Source organism: Anabrus simplex, chromosome 4 (genome assembly GCF_040414725.1).
Source record: "Anabrus simplex isolate iqAnaSimp1 chromosome 4, ASM4041472v1, whole genome shotgun sequence".
Lineage (NCBI taxonomy): Eukaryota > Metazoa > Arthropoda > Insecta > Orthoptera > Tettigoniidae > Anabrus > Anabrus simplex.
Window position 1 is genome coordinate 55,653,374 of NC_090268.1, and position 21,284 is coordinate 55,674,657.

At 36.6% G+C, this 21,284-nt stretch overlaps 1 protein-coding gene across 1 annotated transcript in view; it reads right to left on the bottom strand.

Annotated features, from left to right (window-relative positions):
- The window catches only part of LOC136872158 (zinc finger SWIM domain-containing protein 5), a 182,522-nt gene that overhangs the window by 11,229 nt on the left and 150,009 nt on the right, over window positions 1-21,284 (bottom strand). Inside the window, exons 7-17 of the mRNA XM_068227349.1 lie at window positions 20,435-20,589; window positions 19,232-19,413; window positions 18,965-19,104; window positions 18,506-18,862; window positions 13,987-14,153; window positions 10,457-10,701; window positions 7,939-8,093; window positions 7,601-7,764; window positions 7,201-7,348; window positions 4,757-4,875; window positions 468-686 (exon numbers count right to left, since the gene is read on the bottom strand). Coding sequence (XP_068083450.1) covers window positions 468-686; window positions 4,757-4,875; window positions 7,201-7,348; window positions 7,601-7,764; window positions 7,939-8,093; window positions 10,457-10,701; window positions 13,987-14,153; window positions 18,506-18,862; window positions 18,965-19,104; window positions 19,232-19,413; window positions 20,435-20,589 — 2,051 coding nt within the window. The remainder of the gene's footprint in view (window positions 1-467; window positions 687-4,756; window positions 4,876-7,200; window positions 7,349-7,600; window positions 7,765-7,938; window positions 8,094-10,456; window positions 10,702-13,986; window positions 14,154-18,505; window positions 18,863-18,964; window positions 19,105-19,231; window positions 19,414-20,434; window positions 20,590-21,284) is intronic.

Genomic DNA, 21,284 nt, shown 5'->3' on the forward strand with positions numbered 1-21,284 from the left:
AGTGAAATTTTCATTTTCCTTTGTCACAATGTTACATGCATCCCTCCTAAAAATTACACTATATCGGAATAGTAGTGTTATTTTACTACCGTTCAAACATTGGCTCTACAGATCTGGAGTTGTAAGGAGAAAAAGATGTCTGGAAGGTTGCATTTGAGTAGTCTCAAAGATCCGAGGCAGAGGGTTAACAAAAGTATTTGTCACCTAATCTTTGACATGAGAAGAAAAAAGTAAGGATGGCTAAATTGAGACCACATTTGCAAATACTGCACTCCTTTTTTAACAGAAATTGAGACCTTTCTATATTTTAGTAGTTTGCCATTTGTATTTTCAGCCCAAACTGCAACTACCAAAATAAAATCACACCATCTTTCCAGTAACTTTTCCAAGTGGGGTGGCGATGCTGTAAATCAGTTTTCTCTTGCTACATAAAACGCATAAATTTGGACTGAGAAGTTTGTTATCACCTGATTGTATGCTAGGTGCACATTTTTCATGGCAAGCATGGCAAGCTTGTACGCTCGGGTTGGATATCCTCTATGTTCCATGTATCGTGCAATTGTGAAGAGTTGCGAGGACGTCATGATATGCGATGCAGCATCAATAACAATCTGATAAGCTGTCTCAAAGGCGAGGGCTTCATTCTCGCAGAGAGTCAGAGCATTCAAGGCACAGTTTGGGGGATCCTGAAACAGTAGATAATGCATAAATTCAAAGAATATCAGGTTATAAAGTGCGTATAAAATTATCTTTGGGGTCATATGTGTGTAAAGGGGACCTTTGTTTTGCACAGTAAAATGGTGAAGGGGACTGGTTGAGCACCCTATGGATGGCCTGGCTCTTTAGTACACATATCTCACTGGCACCAGAAAAAAACACTCGTTTGTATTTGGAGTGTGGAAAATTATCCATACTCTTGTAAAAAGATGCATGGTCTGCTCTGGTCGAATTCCGCATGCAATTGGTCATTTGGCTCCCTTATTCTGGAAGGGTGATGCGTGTTAATAGTGGGGTTCATTTCCTAAGATACAAAGTTAGCATCGGCATGTCCGGCCCCACAGTGTAGGGGGAACGCGTCACCCAGCGTCCCCGGGTTCGATTTCCGGCCGGTTCAGGGGTTTTTAATTGTAATGATTAATATCCCTGGCCTGGGTTTTTGTGATGTCCTTAATCTTCCTTTTCTCACACACAACATTCCACACTACCACCATTCCAATTACACACAGGTTCATACAATATGGTGCCAGTAGGGGCAAAAGATTCACATGGGTCGACGCCCCGAACAAATAGCATTTTTATATTATATTATTGTTAGCATCTGCATTCTCCTCTTGGTTCTCTCTCAAGGCGGATTTGTCCATTTCAAGCTCTTGCTCCACCAGGGAGTTCCTGCCTAGGTAATGGGATAAGGTAAATTTTACGTTTGTAATTATGTCTTAAATTAACTTGTTTTTCTCTCATTCTACAAGGCAGTCTCACATCTTCGATGATTTAATTTAGGCGAAATAGCACTTTCCAGTGCTATGATACATTTTTATTTGGGAGGAGGCAACTTTACCATATAATACGTAATATAAAAGTCATGCCATTGTATTTTCTTTGTTTGCCTGTTTCCAGTAGAATGGGGCTAGCCCACTGAATGAAAGCAATCTTCAATTCTGAAATAGGTTTGCAAACAGATATGTTGCCAGCTCATGGTAGGTATTCATTATATGGAATTAAATGCATGGTCATATCTTTGAAATCCCCTTGATGTCTGCTAGATTACTTGCGTTTCCTAAGCTGCTATTGTTTAACTTTTGTTTCTGAAGTTTTAAATTCCTTTGATAAAATCTTTAAAACTGATTGTGTTTATTTGGTGCAAGGAACATCACCCAGGTTCTGAGGGCAGGACCACGAACCCAAGTGCTTGTGCACACTTCCATAGCAAAATAGTTCATTTAACAATTTTGTATTTCGTGAATTTGTGTATTTTAACAGTAGACCAAATTTCCCACGTTGAAGGATAGACGTTTTATGTTTAATAAATGATATTATAAGGAACCCGATTGTTTTCTTCAAGATTGCAAGTGTTACCAGGTTACGTTACTATGAGGGTTGTCTAGCACCTTCTACATCCTATTGTCTGTCTGTTCATATCTTCTTTAGTTGTCCCTGTTATTTGTGCATTTTATTTTTCTTCCCCTTGTTTTGTTTTTATTTTGTGGCACATTCTGTTCTGGCACCAAGAAGACTTGAGAACTGAAGAGCCAAGCATTCTACAGGGTGCTAAATCAGTCCCTTTCACCATTTTACTTTGCAGAACAAAGATCCCCCTTTACACACACATGATGCCGAGGATAATTTTACAGACACTTTATAAACTAGTACAAAAGGAAACGAGCAAAACAAGTCTCAAATTATATTTGTATATATAAGAAAAATAACATTTAAAAGCAAGTTAAAATTTTATACTGGATTGTGTGAAAGTAATAAATGTGAATGGGCAAAAGGATTCAAAGGACAGGAATGGAAGAAATGGGAAAGCAAGAGGAAACAAGTGAATAAAAATAACATTCCTTACAGATATAAATATAGCATTAACCAGATGTATTAATTTTGTTTTATGTTTCTCCTGTCGTCTTCTAACAATATAAACTTCTTCATATTTTTATCTGTTAATTTTGCTCTGTTTATCCAGCACTTATCATTTAATGACCAAAGATCTCCCAGAATATCGTTTAAGAACTGGAATTTATCTATGTGAAGAAGTGGAGAGTTTGTTCTTTAGGTTACCATGTTTGTATCTGTCTGTTCTTTCTGTTGCTTCCCCTTCCCACAGTAATCTCTCACTGGATTTATAATGTATCTTCCTGCTTTCTTTCTATAACTGTCATTGCTTAAATAAACATGTGGTTATGAAAACAGGCAGGATTTTTTTCTTTTTAGGAAAGTATTAAAAGATCACAAACAAAGAGAATTCAAATAATTTAAGGAGTAAATTGAACAGCAGTAAAACACAGGGTTTATTTTTAAAAAGAATTGCCTCTAATTCTATCAATGTTAAATGATAAAACAAAATTTTGTTGCAGAATGCTTAACCCTAGAACTGACAACTGTCGAATATTCAACACTTTGATCCCTGCTGTAGTGGCACTGTTGAATATTCAACATGTTCATAGTCCTTCTCGTAATTTCCTCATTTATTCAACAGATGTCATGACAGTCTGCTTCTTAACATACAATAGAGGAAAATGTTGAATGGGTCTGCTTCTTGTCATTCTTGATGTCCACAGCAACTATGAGTTCAGTTTCATTCATATTTACCACCTCTTAGGGTGCAATTTCACTGAAATAAATGAGTGCAGTTCTCCAACAATCTGTTTGAGTGCCTTTGTAAACAAACCTTCACGGGCTCTGCTTTGCTATTCTATTTAATTTTATTTCATAGTTTTCCGTTTGGTGCTTATTTCTGTATATATATAATTTTATTGATTATATACAGTTTTAGCAGAGCGAGTGAGTGAGTGAGTGAGTGAGTGTGTGTGTCATATTCACTTAATTACAGAAAAGTTAGTTATGAAGTAGTATAAAATTTGTTGGAAGATGAGTGTGACAGATCTGACTTTGAGGGTATTGAGAATGAACCAACAGATTCAAAGTCAGATTTGGAATGTTCATCAGCTGTTTCTTTGCCTCAAATATTGCAAAGTGAAAGTGATGACGAACCTAACATAAAGCAACTTATCATAAGAACGTGGTTTAAGGTTACGCCTCTAAATGATTGCATGCCAATACATTTTTCCCTAATATTATCAAGAATATACCTCTCAGTTTGTTGAAACCTTTGTCAATAATATATCTGTAATGCACTAGCAATCTGTATATCTCACTTTGTTTGTGACATGTTCCAGTTTTGTGTACATAAAAGTTTTAGTGTTATTTTGAATTTAGGCACTACACTTTCTGAATAGATTGTACATTTTTCCAGTCAAAACATTTATGCAATTTTGTGTCACTACAAGAATCTTCAGATTATTAGCTTTATGCAGACACATAAAATTTGGTAGATTTATCTCATATCTCGTTGATATTTTGTATTTTATTCAGTCAAGTAAAGGCTGCCACTACAAGATTTAACATTGCCAGTTCTAGCGTTAATATGTAATATGAACAAAATACACGAATTAATGTAGTCTATCTGTGTGTAATTCTAGGAAATGTAAGGCCTTAAACAAAAAATGGAGATGAAGATTAAGGTGATTTGGAGATGGGATAAAGCTTATAATAAGGGAAAGAAACATAGCAATGAAAATGCGGAACAAAACAGCAGAAGAGGATGAATAAGAAAAAAATCATGAAACGTTTAGAAGACTAGTATACTACTATTTCCCAAGACATACAAATTAAATTAAAGAAAAGAAATTTAAAACTACCATTTTACTTTACTCTGATCTGCATTTTGGGCTGTCACCCTGGTGGCAGATTCCCTGTAAATTGTTTACCTTGTCTTTTCTCAAATGATCTCAAAGAACTTGGAAATTTATGAAACATTTTTTTTGGTAAATGATTCCAATCTCTAATTACTCTTCTAAGCAAGTTATGTGAACATACATGCTACAATTTTCAAATAAAGACCTTATTTTTTAATATGATATCTCCATAGTAACTACAGATAAATATTAATTGCTGTGACAGGAGGAGGGCGGGAAAAGAAGGTAATATCAAAATAGGAAATCCGAAATCCAAAATGTATGTATTGTTTATGGGCACTCACTTTATTAGCACACTGCAAAGCCAGGTTTCTTGCACAAGTGGACAATTCTTCTTGTTGAGCAAAGGTCAAGTTGAGTCTCATGATAGTACTATGAGACATAATGGTGGTTGCTACTGGACCTAGAAATTATGTGAATGCAATCTGTTAACCATCTGTATATTCAACCTATTAAATTTTATAGCTGTTTATGAAAGTATTAAGAACTTAAACTCTTAAAATGCTATTCACCTCAACCTGCTATCATTACCTCAAAACTTCATCATGCAACCCCCTCACCTACCCTAAGATGGGAATTGTTATTTTGGACTCGCCTCCACTTTGCACCATTTTATCTTTGTTTACAAACAGAGTCTGATTTTGATGATTTCCTTTCTCAACTGCAATTTTTTTTTTGGAAAGTTGTTCTAATTTTTAGAACATATTGTATTTTCCAGATCTTTATATCACACGGCTTGATGTGGTTCATAGCGATGGTACAGCTTGTAGACAGCTTTAATTTTCACGAAAATATTACCTCTACATTGCTGACCGGGTGCTCCTTATACTGCCCATACCCTGTGTCCAGCCATTTCCTGAGCAACTTATGAAAGCTCATGCATAGAATCAAATGAGCCTGGCTTCACTAACATTGTACCGAACGCGCACCTTTTAGCGATACTACATGGACACCCTAGTGCTGAATAGGTCGACATCGGGTATCTTCGAGATTCGTATTGGTAACCTTTGAAACACAAACTATACTATGAATCGCAGTGCGACATCTGGCTTACACTAGTACTGTTGCTGTTTATACAGCAAAGCCAAACTATAGAATTCATGCTGGAAACAAGATTTGCATCGAGAAATGTTATATAATGTGTGTGGGACACAGTTGTTGGCGTAAATAATAACTGTATAGAAAATTCATATTGATCGATCATATTATCGATTCAATTCAGATTTAAAATCCATTCTGTTGGCAGTATAACCGGAACCCAGAGAGTTCCCTCCTTACTCCTCACCCCCGTACAAAGTAATATCGATAAAAGGTGCGCGGACTATACTGATTGTGATAACATTTATGGAAACCTTCTGAAGGAGTCCTGAAAATGTTTTCTGGTGTGTTAAATTTGTGTAGTAATGACCTCGGTGAAGGGGCACACAGCAACTTATACAGATATCACTGTTCTGAAGTCTGTATATCTTCAGCATCACTACTCACACTTTCATCAGAAGAGATTTCAATATCAAACTCATGTTCTTCAATGTTACTTGGGCATTCCAAACAATTATCTAATTTAACATCAATCTATTCTGTCTTAATTTTTCACCAATTGCTCTTAATTTCATAAAAGTGTTCAACAAATTATTTAAGATCTTCAAGACAGTGATTTAATGAAGTATACCAACATATAAGAATTTTCAAATGTTGTGTTACATCATCACGACAGCGACTTATTTTAGTGTACACTGAATATTAGATCAGAACTATTTTCAAGTATTATGCTATCAATTTTTGTTATGTTTATAGCCAATTAGTTTTTTTACATGTTTTAAGATCCTATGGCTGATGGCCTAATATCAATAGGCTGAAACTAGTACCATGATGAAAATAAATTAAAGTACTAATTTTATATGTATTGATTAGGTGAATTACCTCATTTGTCTACAGTAAGTATATTGTCATCAATACAGAACGTGTAAATTATAAACTTTGATAATTATCTGCATACAGTTCATTAAATATTTTGTCCATGCAGTCAGTCTGGGAAACACTATCTTATCCACCACATGGCTCTTTGAACAACACAAACATGAGGTCAAAAAACTAAGAAAACGAATCATAAAACAGAAGAAGAACAAAAAGTAAACATAGCATGGAATACACAAAAACTTCAACAATGAGATATCAACCTTGACCGCTAACTAGTTTCAAAAGTTCCAACAGATGTCACCGAATGTACTAGTCTTGTAAACACAAGTTAACTCTGGACCCGTCATCAATGTTTGGCCAGCCAAACACACGTAGACTCGTCCCGTCAGCAATGTGTTGCTACTCTCACGATTGATTTTAGCAAGGCATTACAATTTCCTTTGCATTAGCTAAAGTTAATATGGCGATTGTATTTTTCAAACTGACATATCACCGCCCTACCCCTCAACTGGTTATTTTGTAAACTAAATATCAAGAGCAAGCATCATAAAAATTTTTTTTGGTTGTTAAATAGTCCATAATTTTCACGAGTCTTGAAATCTTCAGATATGTTTGTATCGACCAAAACCCATGCTAAATAGCAACTAGCATAAAAATGGATGAATACTGAAGTTGTATAAGGGATAATTTAACAAATGTATGTTAAAGGTAATGAAACAAAAGTAAATTTTAAAATTATATGGTATGTCCTAATTTTATGAATTTCATGGATTTAACAGGAAAAAAACCTGAACATGTGGAAAAAAATTACCTGTAGCTTCAGTTGGAGTGAACAATTGGTACCAATTTTGCATAATGGATACCAAAGCCTCAACACCAACTTCAGTGGCACAAGTTACAAGCCAGCGAACCATTTCTCGTCGCCGCCAGTTCAGAGATGACAGCGTCATTCGCATAACCTGCAAAACAAAATGTAAGCGGTGCATAAAATATCACAGTTGGGCCCCACCAAAATTATTAGGAATTGGTCAAATGTAGGTCTTTACCAAGGTTTAGGCTGTTTAAAAATGAATTAGTAATTTCACTTTGTCCTACAAGTATATAAATTATGTTTGTAGTGAAACAAATTCTTGAACAAACTTCACAAGATACGAATTATGGTATGTTTCACAAAAGAAAGCAATACTGTCTTACTTCAGCACAACGCTCACCTGTAATCCTAGTTCAAATGCCACACTTAAGAGTGTTGGATGCCGTGGTCCATTCTCGGGAGTAGCAAACCTAAAGGCATCTTGTGCCAACTTAAACAGATGAGAGGAACTATGGATATGTCTTTGTGCAGATTCCAACACAGTACGGAGCCTCAAAACTTCACCTGAAACAAATTGGTAATTTTATAAGGTGGTTTAATTAGTTAGGAGAAAACCTACAGCTTGTTATCTGAATACTTAAAAATATTGATAATAAAATCAATGTTGTACATCAAGACTGAAATTTCTCTATTCTTTATTTCTACACGTTTTTATTTACCTTATACAATATTAATTACCTTTTGCTGCACTAAGCATAGTTGAAGCCAGAGCACACTGCTGCGTCTCAATGTGCCCTAACGTGAACCAACGAGGGTAGCGACTAAGCACAAGAGACGACACGTTTCCATTTACAGGATCATCAGCGTCTTCATGCTCTTCTAGGATGGGTAACCTTGAGAATAAGATTTAATTTATTAATCAACGATCCTTTTCCAACATAACATGTTCTGTTTATGTCAGAGAATTCAACAGCAAGAAAATCAAGATAAGGATAGGAAAGTTGTCTATCCCTTAGTCCCGATGAGATGAAATTATATGCCATGTTTCTGTGACTGGATGCCCTTCCTCACGTCATCAAGTTTCCTACATTTATTGAACAAATTAATTGCACAAATAATAAAAATACTTCTGTGATTTGCTCAGCCTCAGTCCAATTCCTTGATATGTATTTTGATTTTTAAAAAGTTTTATACAAGGATCCGTTCATGTCAAGCACAACATTTACATGGAAATTTTCATAAAATTCACTTCCCTGTAACTCTTTATGATTCTATAAATGAACAAACAAACAGGAATGTGATTGTAGGTGTTGTAAGTGTACCAAATGTTAACTGGGAAGGTAATGTGAATGACAGAAAGCATGACCAAGAAAAGAAGAAAGAAAGAAAGAAAGAAAGAAAGAAAGAAAGAAAGAAAGAAAGAAAAAGAAGAGAAAAGGAAGGTGGTAAAAGTAAGAATAATAAGTATTACCATATGCTAGGTAGGAGAAGCATGAGGGATTTAAAAAAAAGTAATTACGATTGGTGGTAAACAGTAAATACAAATGTAAATTTAAAAAAATAAAAACCCCTATGGAATGGGTTTAAAGCAATTGTCAAGGGTCTTGAAAACAGGTACAGTATGTCCAGTTGCTCAAAACAAAAATGAAGGCAGGGTATTGGAAAATGTTCACAGGCACATCTGTGCATGTCGATTAGTATTTTTGACACATTGCTGAAAACAGGTTAATGAAGATATTTGTAGGTTGTAATAAGGATGTGTAGGACCTTAAATTAGAGTATGGGGCCCTCACCAGGATTAATGATTCGAGAACTGGAGAAGACCAAAAGCCAAGCAGCATAATTTTTACTGGGTGATTTCTGACAAAAGAGTTACGTTACAAAAATGTTGCCAACTTTGGGCTGGGAAAACCCTGGAGTAAGGAGACGAGCTGCTCGACTAAACAGTATGTTCTGAGTTGTCAATAGATAGATGGCGTGGAAGGACATTAGTAGGCAAATAAAACTGAATGGAGTTTTTAAAAGATGACCTAGGAGAGTGAGGGGAGAAATACCACATGAGGAGTACTTCATTAAATATAAGTCATAACATTTCTACTATTATTAGAAGAGTAGACACAGGTTTTAACATAAATTATTTTTGCACTTCTTAATCATATTAATCCATTCATAATTATTTTTGTGTGATTTCAAAGAATCTGATGTTTTTCCACGAATGAAATATATTATACAGAGTGCATCAAAACTACCGACAAAATATCAGGGATGCTTTTCCTCTTATGTTAAGAACAATCATGCAATTGGATTGATGGAGAAAATTTTTCTTTTTGAGAAAATGAGGTTACTTTTTTACTTGCAGGGGCGCGATTCAAATTGATGAACTCACCGTATTTGTATCCCTGTTTTTTTTTGTCTGTATAGTTCTGATACACCCTGTATTCTAATTAAGTTGTTTCTTTTTTCAGGTATAATCTGTAGTTAAATGGTTTCTTTTTCAGATATTTCTAATATTTTATGTATTCATAAATTAGTTTCGTCAGACTGAAAAACCTAACTGTTATAGACTTCAACTCTGACATGAACCTACTTTGTGACCATCCATAGCATCACTACAACTATCCAACAAATAGTCTTCGATCTGCTTTATATCCCTCAGAAAATTAGCTTGAATACTTGTCATGCTCTTGAAAAATCTTTCCTGCCTGTCAGTATGCAGACTACTGAATGCCCACAACGATATACAGATTAATGTGCACAAACAGAAGCAGCAGGAAACAAAATATTTTATAAAGAAGGCTGAGCGTCTGAGAGTATAGGTCCCACTATTAAAGATTTATGTAAATTCCTCCCAACAGCACAAAAGCCAAACATAAATGACAATACTTTGAGAGTTCCACTCATCAAAGAATCCTAGGACATGGATAATTTCACGTGAATTGCCCTTGTCAAAAAAGCCAATGGGTAAACAACCATCTTGAGGATCAACTTTTCTTTCCACAAACTTTATCTCTAACATCCCTTCTGAACATGTGTTAAAATGAAACTAAATTTGAACTTATTGTGCAGATACTTTTCTCAGTGCAAATCCGAACATAATTATGACTTCTTTAACATATACTATATTAAACAGTTCCACTAAACATAAAGGGTGTATGGTTTGTAATTCTAAACATTATCTACAAGATCAACTCATTACCATTCTATTACATAATTAATTCTAGAAAGAAGTAACATAACCTCACCATATTTAACTTACCTCATGGCTCTGAGCCCAACTTCATAAGCAAGGTCGGGATAGTAGTTGAGCAGAGCTAGGAACAGGAACCTGGCAAACGTGTGCATGGGGATACTTTCTGGATGAATACCCAAGCCCAGCCCACTGGATGGGCCACCCTCGAGCAACACTATTGCTTGCCTTCGTAGAACGGCCACTAAAGTGTTGTCTAGTTCGATCTCTTGGAGTTTTGCTATTAAACGATCTTCCTGCTTGCATGATTTTTCCTGAAATAAAAAATTCTTAAGTGAAGTGAAGAGTGAGTTGCATGGGTCATAAAGAGTAAGCCAGGGGAATTAAATCTTGCTTCCTTCCTTTATAAACTACATCCTTTCCTCCTACAGCTACACCTTATTTGATGCCATTATGGTCCTTCACTGTGTACTGTGGCCAGACATCAGCAGGGCTGAGAGAAATAGTATATTCCAGGATACCAAGAAGAGCATCCCACAATCTCAAATTATTTATTTTATGGACCACTGTCTTAATTAAGAAGAGGTCATTAACAAGGAGGAGCCACAAAACTTTGATAATATATCCCAATCAAATTGTTTTATACACGTGTATTATAAAGTCCACATCTTTCAAAAATTTACTTCCAATGAAGTATTAGAGATGCAACTATGAAAGAATGAATTTCAAATTACAACCACTGCTATGTTAAATTACAACTTTGTCAAAGCTGTATGTGATAAGGGTTGCCTTGGGTTGCCATTTCAGTGATCTGAGAGACAGAGTTTTAGTTTACAATTTCCTTAATATTCTAAATAATGGTGTTGGAACAACAACTTTTAATTTGTTTTTTGAATATCCTGATAGTTTGAACCCTATTTTAAACGAGTACCATTAGGATTATAGTTTGGAACAATTCCTCTTTGACTGATAGATAAATGTTGCGATATCTCTGACGTAGGACTGGGCAGTGACTTAATTTATGTTACGTATGACAGGTCAATACAAGAGTTTGCACAATTATCAATTCTTCATTCCACCAGAGGTTTTTACACGATTTTTGAAAAAAAATGTTCGGTAGATCTCCTTCTGCCAGTTTGTATATGGAATCAGTTAATTAAACAATTAAACATCAATTAAAATAGTTTTTACATGATTTACAGAGGCTGACTATACAAGGTTCACACTGATAGTAGACAGTATTATTGTATTTCCTCTTCATTTCATTTTCCATTCTATTTCCTGAAACTAAAACTATTATAACTCCAATAAATAGAAAAGATCCTGCCAAACAAAGACTTATAGACACAGAATTATTTAGTATAACTTTATGGATAATAGCTCAAGAGTGTGTCAAGCATTTAACTTTAATGAAGAAATGAATGCAGGATCAGAACTGCTTTCAAGAAGATGAAATGTTTACTATGCTTCGGTGACCTGAGCCTAGTCCTGAACATCAAGGATTGTCAAATGCAACATATCCTCAACTCTGTTATTTGGCACTGAAGCATGGACTGTTTCTGCAGCTACAGAGAAAAAAAAATTAAGTTTATGAAATATGGGTGTAGAGATAGATCTTGAGGATCTTGTGGATCAGCCAGATCGTAAATGAGGAGGTTCTTTGCACAAAAAACTGTCAATCTCACCTGATATTGCATATTAAAAAGAGAGGGCTTAAATATTCTTGGTATATTGCAAGAACCAAGGAAAAATATTAGCATCTAAAAATCATAACACAAGGGAAACAGGACGGTAGAACAGGACCAGGTAGTAGATGTATTTTACAGTTAGAGTACTTTAGAGAATGGTATGAATTGTGGACTTTTTCAACTCTCCATGACTGCACTCAGTAAACCAAAGGTACTGTATTTATGATGCTGTGATGACAGCCAACATCCAGAATGGGTCAGGCAATCAAAGAAGAAGAAGAATTATGCTGTTTTAGAGGTGTGGGGTATCACAGTCAATATATATATATATTACATAAACTTATGTTCTAATACCGTATTTAAATATTCACACTAAACAGAAAAATAATTGCAATCGTAGTTTAAGTGATTATGAAGAAATTCTACTGGACATTTGCAGCTTCTGATTCAATAATAGATTTTTCTTCCAGGGAAATAATATTAAAAATGATATCATCAGATACTTGTATCTAGAGCCTTACAAGAGTGATAAAGAGGAGAGATAAAAGGAAGATACAGTGGCGTGCGATGAACATATTCATTACCCCAGCTGAAAAAAGTTTTTTTTAAATATAAACAATCGTTGGCCCACTACACTCTCCAAAATCAACATTACCATTTTATAAGGCTGCGTTTTTCATGGAAAGGTCTACCTGAGAAAGATCTTTCAAGAATATTTTCAACCACATGCTCGCACATACTTCCAAATTGATATCCACAGCAGTGACGACACCATCATAACTTAATCTATAGCAGATTTTAAACAACGTAGTTACAGATTCATCCGGTGACACTTCGTGATAGTACAGTCATGGTTTTCACAAAAATACATTGGGACTAACTATTTGTTTTTTACTTAAAAAGCCTAATCCAAACTAATCAGCAAAATTTAACTGGTATTTTACCGTCGCTGAAGTTATATAGTTTCACTCGCATACTGAGGGTACGTGCATCAACGACAAATGAGGGATAATATTTGTCATGATTTATAACACACGTTATATTCATGAAGAATGCCACAGAACCCGCAAAACACTACAAAAAATTCACTAAATACCACCATCACAGACAACCAAATGTAAAATTGTTTTACTTCGCGCTTAAATCTGTGTTCATGCTGGGCAACCTAAATATTTTTCTGCGGCTATCGGAACACATACTCTACATGTGTCATCAATGAATTGCTCGAAAAAACTGTATACATGCCGAAACCCAAGACTAAAATATATTCTTCTATATTACAATTGATTTCATATACTGGCTCTATTTTTATTAGCAAGACAATGTGCAAAGTGGCTATACTATTAATAGGATGATATTTCTCTTGCAGTCTCTAGTGTGTGGCGCTGAAGACTTTGAGTGTCAAGTATTAAACCTAACATTATCTTACCTAAGCTAGCTGGCCTGTCACCGTAAATTGCTGTCGGGGAGTGCTCACAGCCCCACCCCGCTCCCAGGACAAGGAAGCTTCAAGGGCCTGTGTCACCCAAGCGGCCTTAAATTTCGCTGGGGTAGCTCTCTTTTGCGCTGGCAAGGAAACCCAGCTCGCTGGAGAAGCTGAACTACGGTAGTGCGAGCGGATTGTCGAGACAGCCGTTCTTGGCTCAGCTTAGATGTTTGCAATTTTTTAAACATTATAAAAAGCGTTCTAAGGAATAATTAGAAAATGTTAATACAAAGTTCTTTACCCCCGCAGCGCTGGAATAGATGAGGTTCAGTGCATGCCACTGGGAAGATATACCCATAGTATTTTCCTGCATCAAATTTTGTTATTTTTCATTGAAGTCTATGAAGTCCCTTCATCATTTCAAATGAACCTTTCTACTTTCATCCTAGAATTAGCTGTTTTACTACTGAATGTAAAAAGCATACCTGTGCATACAGTCCTGCTGGCATAATTCTCTGCTGCCCAAGTCCGATAAGAGCTACCTCAACGGCCAGCGTGAGGTAAGTTTCGGAGCGATCACGTGAAGCCACCACTGGTACATGATGATAGCGAGGTGGCACATTAGGACTAGTGTCCTCCACACCCACAGGATCTGAAATAGGACCATTGTCTAATGAGATTTACTAAGTAAGTAAAACCAGAAATTTTCTTATTCAAACCTATTTCTTATTTCTCCATGATCAAACAATTAGACCTATCACCTTACCTCAGTAGCAATGAACTATCGCTCTTGAAACTTGTGTGCAATCTATTAACACTTAAAATTATATATTGTTATATCACATTAGATAATCTGTAACATCACAAAATATGATGACATCTTCTTAATGTACTGTCATTGTATTTGATTCCAAAACCATAAAAGTTGTGATTCCTGAAAATATAAAATTGGTTTTTTTTTTCTTCCTTCAGAATTTCAGGTACAGTAAAAAGTCCAATAGGACAAAATGAAAGTACTAATTGAGGCAGTCTGCTTTACATATGGCAAAATGTTTTGAAAAATGTTTATGCGGAGATGTTGACTGGAGTTGCCAGATGTCCCGGATTTTACAGGACAGTACCATATTTGTGTTAAATACCCACGCTCCAGACAGTTCTTATCCAGGACAGCAAATGTCTCTGTTTTGAACCTAGAGAAAAATACGCCAGTGTTTCCACCTTATAAGTACCAAGAGCTTTTCTTTTTTCTTTCACAGAGGATAGATTTCTTCACTCCTTGGTTTCTTTGTCTGGTGCGAGTTCATAGATTTTAAAAATTGCTTTTTATTTTATTGTTTGTAGTTCTCGGGTTGTCCACCGTGGCGAATAAAACACGTAATAGTGCACAGCTACCTGAGGTAGTCCAAGACCACCACATGTTCGTGTGAAATTGTCAACTGTGAGAAATATTATGTTCTGTTGACTTAATTAGGTCTGAGCTGTTCATTTCTATAAATTTTTCTTGAGTGTCACGCAGAGATTTTTATGAAATTGCTAATGACAAAAAAAAAAAAAAAAAAAAAAAACTGTTTACAGCACTTCAGAGAAATGAAAATATATTGAAATTGAAAGGACCGGTATGAATAATTAAATAAAAGTTTTCTCCTATTTATTTTACGTTGCAGCGACAGAGGCAGGTCTTATGGTGACGATGGGATAGAAAAGGGCTAGGATTGGAATCGACTGTGGCCTTAAGACAGGCTACATTTGCCTGATGTACAATGGGAAATCATGGAAAATGATCGTTAGGGCTGCGGACAGTGGGGTTCAGACCCATCATCTCCCGAATACAAGCTCATAGGTAGATGGCCCAAACTGTGCAGCGAACTTGCTCGGTAATATAGGTTTCAGTCATGCATGCATTAATAAACTGCACTATGATGTCAACATAATAATAAGTGTATCATTTTGAAACAAAGTTTATAACTTTTAGAATATGAGCCTGTTGATATCCTCGACCACACATCTGTCCCGTATTTAGATTTCATGTAGCTGGCAATCCTGATGTAGACTCCAATCATAAAATTAAATAATGGGAACTTACATATTTGAAAAGGTACCAAGTGTTACTAAGCAACACTTCTCTAAAATTATTTTTATTATACAACAAAAAGCTGGCCTAAATGACTGAAAATTCAGTGGATTTATATGAACAACATTTAATGTATTTTCGAAAAACTCATGAAATGCTCAAACGCTACAGATAATGAGGTTCCAGATTTAAAAATTCTTTCCCAGATTTTTAAAAATGTTATGTATCTGAATATAACAGGCTATTGAAGATAATTGGAAAATGCTTTACAAACAAAGGAACATGTTCATTTTGTGTGGAACACAGGTAATAATTAACCACAAACTGAAAGCTTTTCTCTCTGAAACTGTTTTGCAATTTCATAAACTGTATGGTGTTGCTGATAGGCATCAGGAAATTATAGAGTCTCTCAAAGTCACTAAAACCCATATTTTTTTTTATCTCAAAGCATATTTCACATTATTATCCTTCACTTCCTGCCAACATATTGCTTTTTATTTGCAGTGTTACAGCAAAGCATTTAGCAAGTCTATGAAGTGCTCATCAAACCCCTGTGTGTTAAATTCTTCACCAGTCTGGATTTGAGCTGTAAAAAATGTGTTATTTTATGATGTTTAAGATCTTGTTGTCACTTTCCATAGTTTTATGTTCAACACTAATGCCTTACGAATCAACTAAACTAATTCTCTGGGCAATATAACTTGATAAATAATCCAAAAGCTGTAATCAAATAACATTATATGGAGATAGTTTCATATATAATGACAACTATATATGTTATATCTTATGAACATGTGGGAGCACGATACATCCAGTATATACTGTACATATGAAAACCTGAATCACACACTAACGAATGCCATCAACAGATGGTGATTGTGTGCACTGTCTAGTGAACAATACACGAGTAAGTTTTTATGCAACCAGATGAATGTAAGTGAAGTTGAATAGCGATCAAAGTGATAATTGCATCTCTACATGTCAGAAATTCACTCCAGTCTCGTGCAGAGCTAAGAGAAGTGTTGAGCAATACAGCTTTGCCATATGAAACCACTGAAGTCTTCAAACAGAGACATAGAACAACTATGGAATTGTCACAGAATGTAAGTTCCATGTCCATTCCCATAGAGGTGCCTGTTACTGTTCTTGTAAAGTACTTCATAGAAGACAGCTGCTGAAATGTGCAGGAATTATCCACATAGAAGTATTTGTTTGTAAACAATGTTCTGAATGTTTGCAGATGCGCAAGATTTGTGTTCATTTTGTCCATAACATTTCTATCTACTTGCCATTAGCTCTTGTACCCAGACCCAATTTGTTGCTACAGTTGAGAAGCACATTCTACTGGCCTTCAAACACAAAGTACAGCAAATTTTTTAAAATCTATTCAGGGGGTTGCCACTCGTCCGGTCGCTTGCACTGCGAGCCTGTCTCCCATCAAGCGAGCGACAATCCCCTGAACAGATTAAAAAATGTCCCCGTATATTTACATCGTTGCTACCCTATAATAAATAATTTAGTATGATTGTTGCTAACCTGGCACAGCCCTTGTAAGGATGGTGCTTGAAGGGTGGGCAGTTTCTACCATGTATGGGAAACTGTGTTCTTGTGGTAGAGGGTAGCACTGTATGTGGTGTACAAATTGCATGGATGTTGCAATCAGCACAAACATCCAGTTTCTCAGCCAAAGGAATTAACTATTTAAGATTAAAATCCCTAACCCGGCCGGGAGTCAAATCCGGAGCGCCATCAGGACCGAAGGCCCCTGCACTAGCCATTCAGCCAAGGAGCTGGATGCTGCTACCTTACTTCAGTGGGTTATCATCAGATAATGATCAATAAGGACCATGAACATGAAGTTTATAACTTGCTTCTACATTATCAGAAGATTCAACCCAGTTGCCATTACTTCTGAAACAACCCTCGTATTTTATTAGTATTTTTCTTTTTAAGTTCTATAGGAAGTAATCTAAAGTTCAACAGTGCCAAAATTTGAAATTCCTCTCTTTGACACACCCAGTTTCCTTCCGTTATTTACATTTCAATGCCTCTCAATGCTGATGACCATGAGTAACTAGAAACTTTCTTCATACAGTAAGAATTTGTCCCAATATTTGCAGTACTCAGATTTACCCTTGTAAGCTCAAGAATAGTAAAAGAAATATGTCATTACAGTAATCAACCTAGGTCAATACATCACATGTTAAGTAAAAACACATTAAAGATACATATTTCAGTCCTATTGGGCCTTCTTGAGCCTTGAAAAAGAAATATAAAGTTTACAGAAATACTCAATTTCTCTTATTTGTTTTATGTTGCACTGGCACAGATAGGTCTTATGGCGACTATGGGATAGGAAAAGGCCTAAGAGTGGGAAGGAAGTGTCCATGGCTTTAATTAAGGTACAGCCCCGGCATTTGCCGGGTGTGAAAGTGGGAAACCATAGAAAACCACATTCCGGGCTGCTGAGAGTGGGGCTTGAACTCTCTATCTCCCGGATGCAAGCTCACAGCTGTGTGCCCCTAACCGCATAGCCAACTCATCCTGTCACTTAAAGTCCATAAGAACTTAACATTAAATGTATTGACCAAGATGAAATACCGAAGTACACATTTTCTTTACTGTAAAGTAAATACGGAACTAATACGAGAACCTTAAATTGCAATGCCCAAGAACAGCTCTATCACTAACAGTTCGTTCTACACCTTGGCTGATGCAAGAATTCAACCACAGGAATAGCATTCTCCAGATCTTCCAAGCAATTTGTTAGAAAGCAATTATCTTCTTCAAGTTGATTCATTTGAGTATAAAATAACAAGACATTTGAGACACTGGGCATTTTAACTGCCTTGCAGAAAGAAACATTTTCCTATAGCTGAATAATATATGAATTTAAAACATCATATAATGTAGCCAACTGAAATTTAGCTCACCAAAATAGGAAGGTAACCGTGGTGTTTGATCGTCTGGTATGAGCGAAGCTTCTGCAAGTGTATCGAAGAGGCAGCCAACAGGATCGAGGGGATGTCCCACCCAACCGTCACCCCAGCCATTGCAACTAGGCAACAAAGGCGGCACTGCACCGGTACATCGCGACGTGCAGGGGGTGGGCAGATTAGTCGTACCACCTCCATTACGAAGCTGCTGCTGACTTTCATGCCACCTACGTTGTGCAATAAGTTGCTGCTGCTTCATGGTTCGAACTACAGACACTGCCAGCCTTAGTGCTGCACTCTGATGCCCGTGAGACCGCAGGGCATCAACTCTTGCAGCACATGTTGGGAGAGGTTCTGGAAACACCAATAGATACATGGTAAGTCTGCAACTTTGAGACTATAATAAATATTAAATAACAACTCAAAATGGCTTCTTGAAATATTTAATGTACATACCATGCCAAAGTGGCTGCCCCTGGGAGTTGAAACTACCAGAAGTGAGAGAGCTGTCAGGAACATGGCTACAATAAGTGTCACTGGACAGAATATGCTTTAAGTGAAGGTTATCCCATGACATGCCAACAGCATCAAGAGCCCTAGAACAAAGGATAATTATAAAAATAGTAATTAAATAACACACGAAGGATATAAAGCCTGATGAGCTAGATAAAAAGCTATTCCACATATTTTCAGATGGAGAAAGTAACTGTTTGAAAACCTTACCTATGGAATACAGTTCTAGGAATGGCTGAAGTGGATGGCCTGGCATGATGAGGTCTCTGTGTTCCGAGAAGTAAACGCCTGTTGTTGTTGTTGTTGTTACTGTTGTTGTTTTCCATAGGGCGATACATCCCGCCCCCTTCATCATCTGAACTGCTGTCCGAGGAGTCAAACGCCATGTGCATCTGAAAATTCATGATTTCCTTTTAACACTTCATTATCAAAATGTCTTCATCTAGTTTACGGATACTGAAGTGTACAAGCAATTTAAGATATTGAAATATTTATATATATATCAGACTGGGGGAAGGAGGGGGAGAAAAATTTCTGATGCAATATAAATTGTGAATGTAATTACTAGTATTTTAATACTTTCTTTGAAATTAGAAGACGATACAGAAGTTTTCAGTTACACCATAATAAGTTTTTTTTTTTTTTTTTTTTTTTTTTGTGCTAGTTGTTTTTTATGTCGCACCGACACAGATAGGTCTTACGGCGACAACGGGATTGGAAAGGGCTAGGAGTGTGAAGGAAGCGGCCGTGGCCTTAATTATGGTACAGCCCCAGCATTTGCCTGGTGTGAAAATGGGAAACCACGGAAAACCATCTTCAGGGCTGCCGACAGTGGGGTTCGAACCCACGATCTCCCGAATACTGGATACTGGCCGCAATCAAGTGACTGCAGCTATCGAGCTCGGTCCCATAATAAGTCATGCATGAGAGGAGCTATCTCACATGAGAAATTAATTCCCTATTGGTCAGTATTTGGGGCAACCCTGCCCTATTTAGGGGTAAATTCATTGTCATACTTATAGAGCTAATTAGTTTTTTCTAATCAAGAATGTAACTTCGGTGATAGTGCCAGTTGCTGGTTTGGACAAGACTACAACATAACACATTGAACTCTGTCTGAAATTAGAGTTCACAATTAATACCGTATTTACGCGAATAATCCCCGCACCCTAACTTTAGGAAGGCTGATTTTGGAAAAAAAAAAGCCCACATTGTTGCATATAAAACCCGCACCCCAATTTAGTGCCTCAAATTTAAAAAAAAATAACAATATGCAGTTATTATTCACCTAAATACGGTATATAATGTATGACAAATAAAAATTGTGTTTTACACTCTGATATAAGTTCATGAAAATCCTCCTCCAGAAACTATCAACTACTTTTAAAAGAAAGCTACCAGATTTCTGTTTACCCCTCCGTCTTGCCGAGGTAAAGGTTGTGGTCTGAAGTCTGGATCCTCCTGTGGACACACGTCTACCATTGTCCATTTCTCCAACAAAGCCTTCCAATGCAGTTTTTCTGTCGCACTGCAGTGTGGATTTAGTACTATGCATACCCACAGAGCACCTGAAATATCCAGAAAACAACATAAATTAAAAATTTAAATGTTATTTTATTTTATATAATCCAAAAACATCAAGCTAAATTGAACACTGCCAGAACTGAGCACATATTTCTTCTGATGCCTCCAAGGAAAGAATTGGCAAACTTACAAAGAAAATGAAGGGTTTTTTAAATTTACAATTGCTTTACGTTGCACCGTCACAGATAGGTCTTATGGCAACGACGGGATAGGAAAGGCCTAGGAGTGGGAAGGAAGCAGCCATGGCGTTAATTAAGGTACACAGCGAGCTTGATAGCTGCAGTCGCTTAAGTGTGGCCAGTATCCAGTATTCGGGAGATAGCAGGTTCGAACCCCACTGTCGGCAGCCCTGAAAATGTTTTTCCGTGGTTTCCCCATTTTCACACCAGGCAAATGCTGGGGCTGTACCTTAATTAAGGCCACGGCTGCTTCCTTCCCACTCCTAGCCCCTTCCTGTCCAATGATCGCCATCAGACATATCTGTGTCGGTGCGACGTAAGGCAACTAGCAAAAAAAAAAAAATTTAAGTATAGCCCCAGCATTTGCATGGTGTGAAAATGGAAAACTATGGAAAACCATCTTCAGGGCTGCCGACAGTGGGGTTTGAACCCACTATCTCCTGAATACTGGCAGCACTTAAGTGACTGCAGCTATCAACATCGGTAATGAAGGAAAGAAA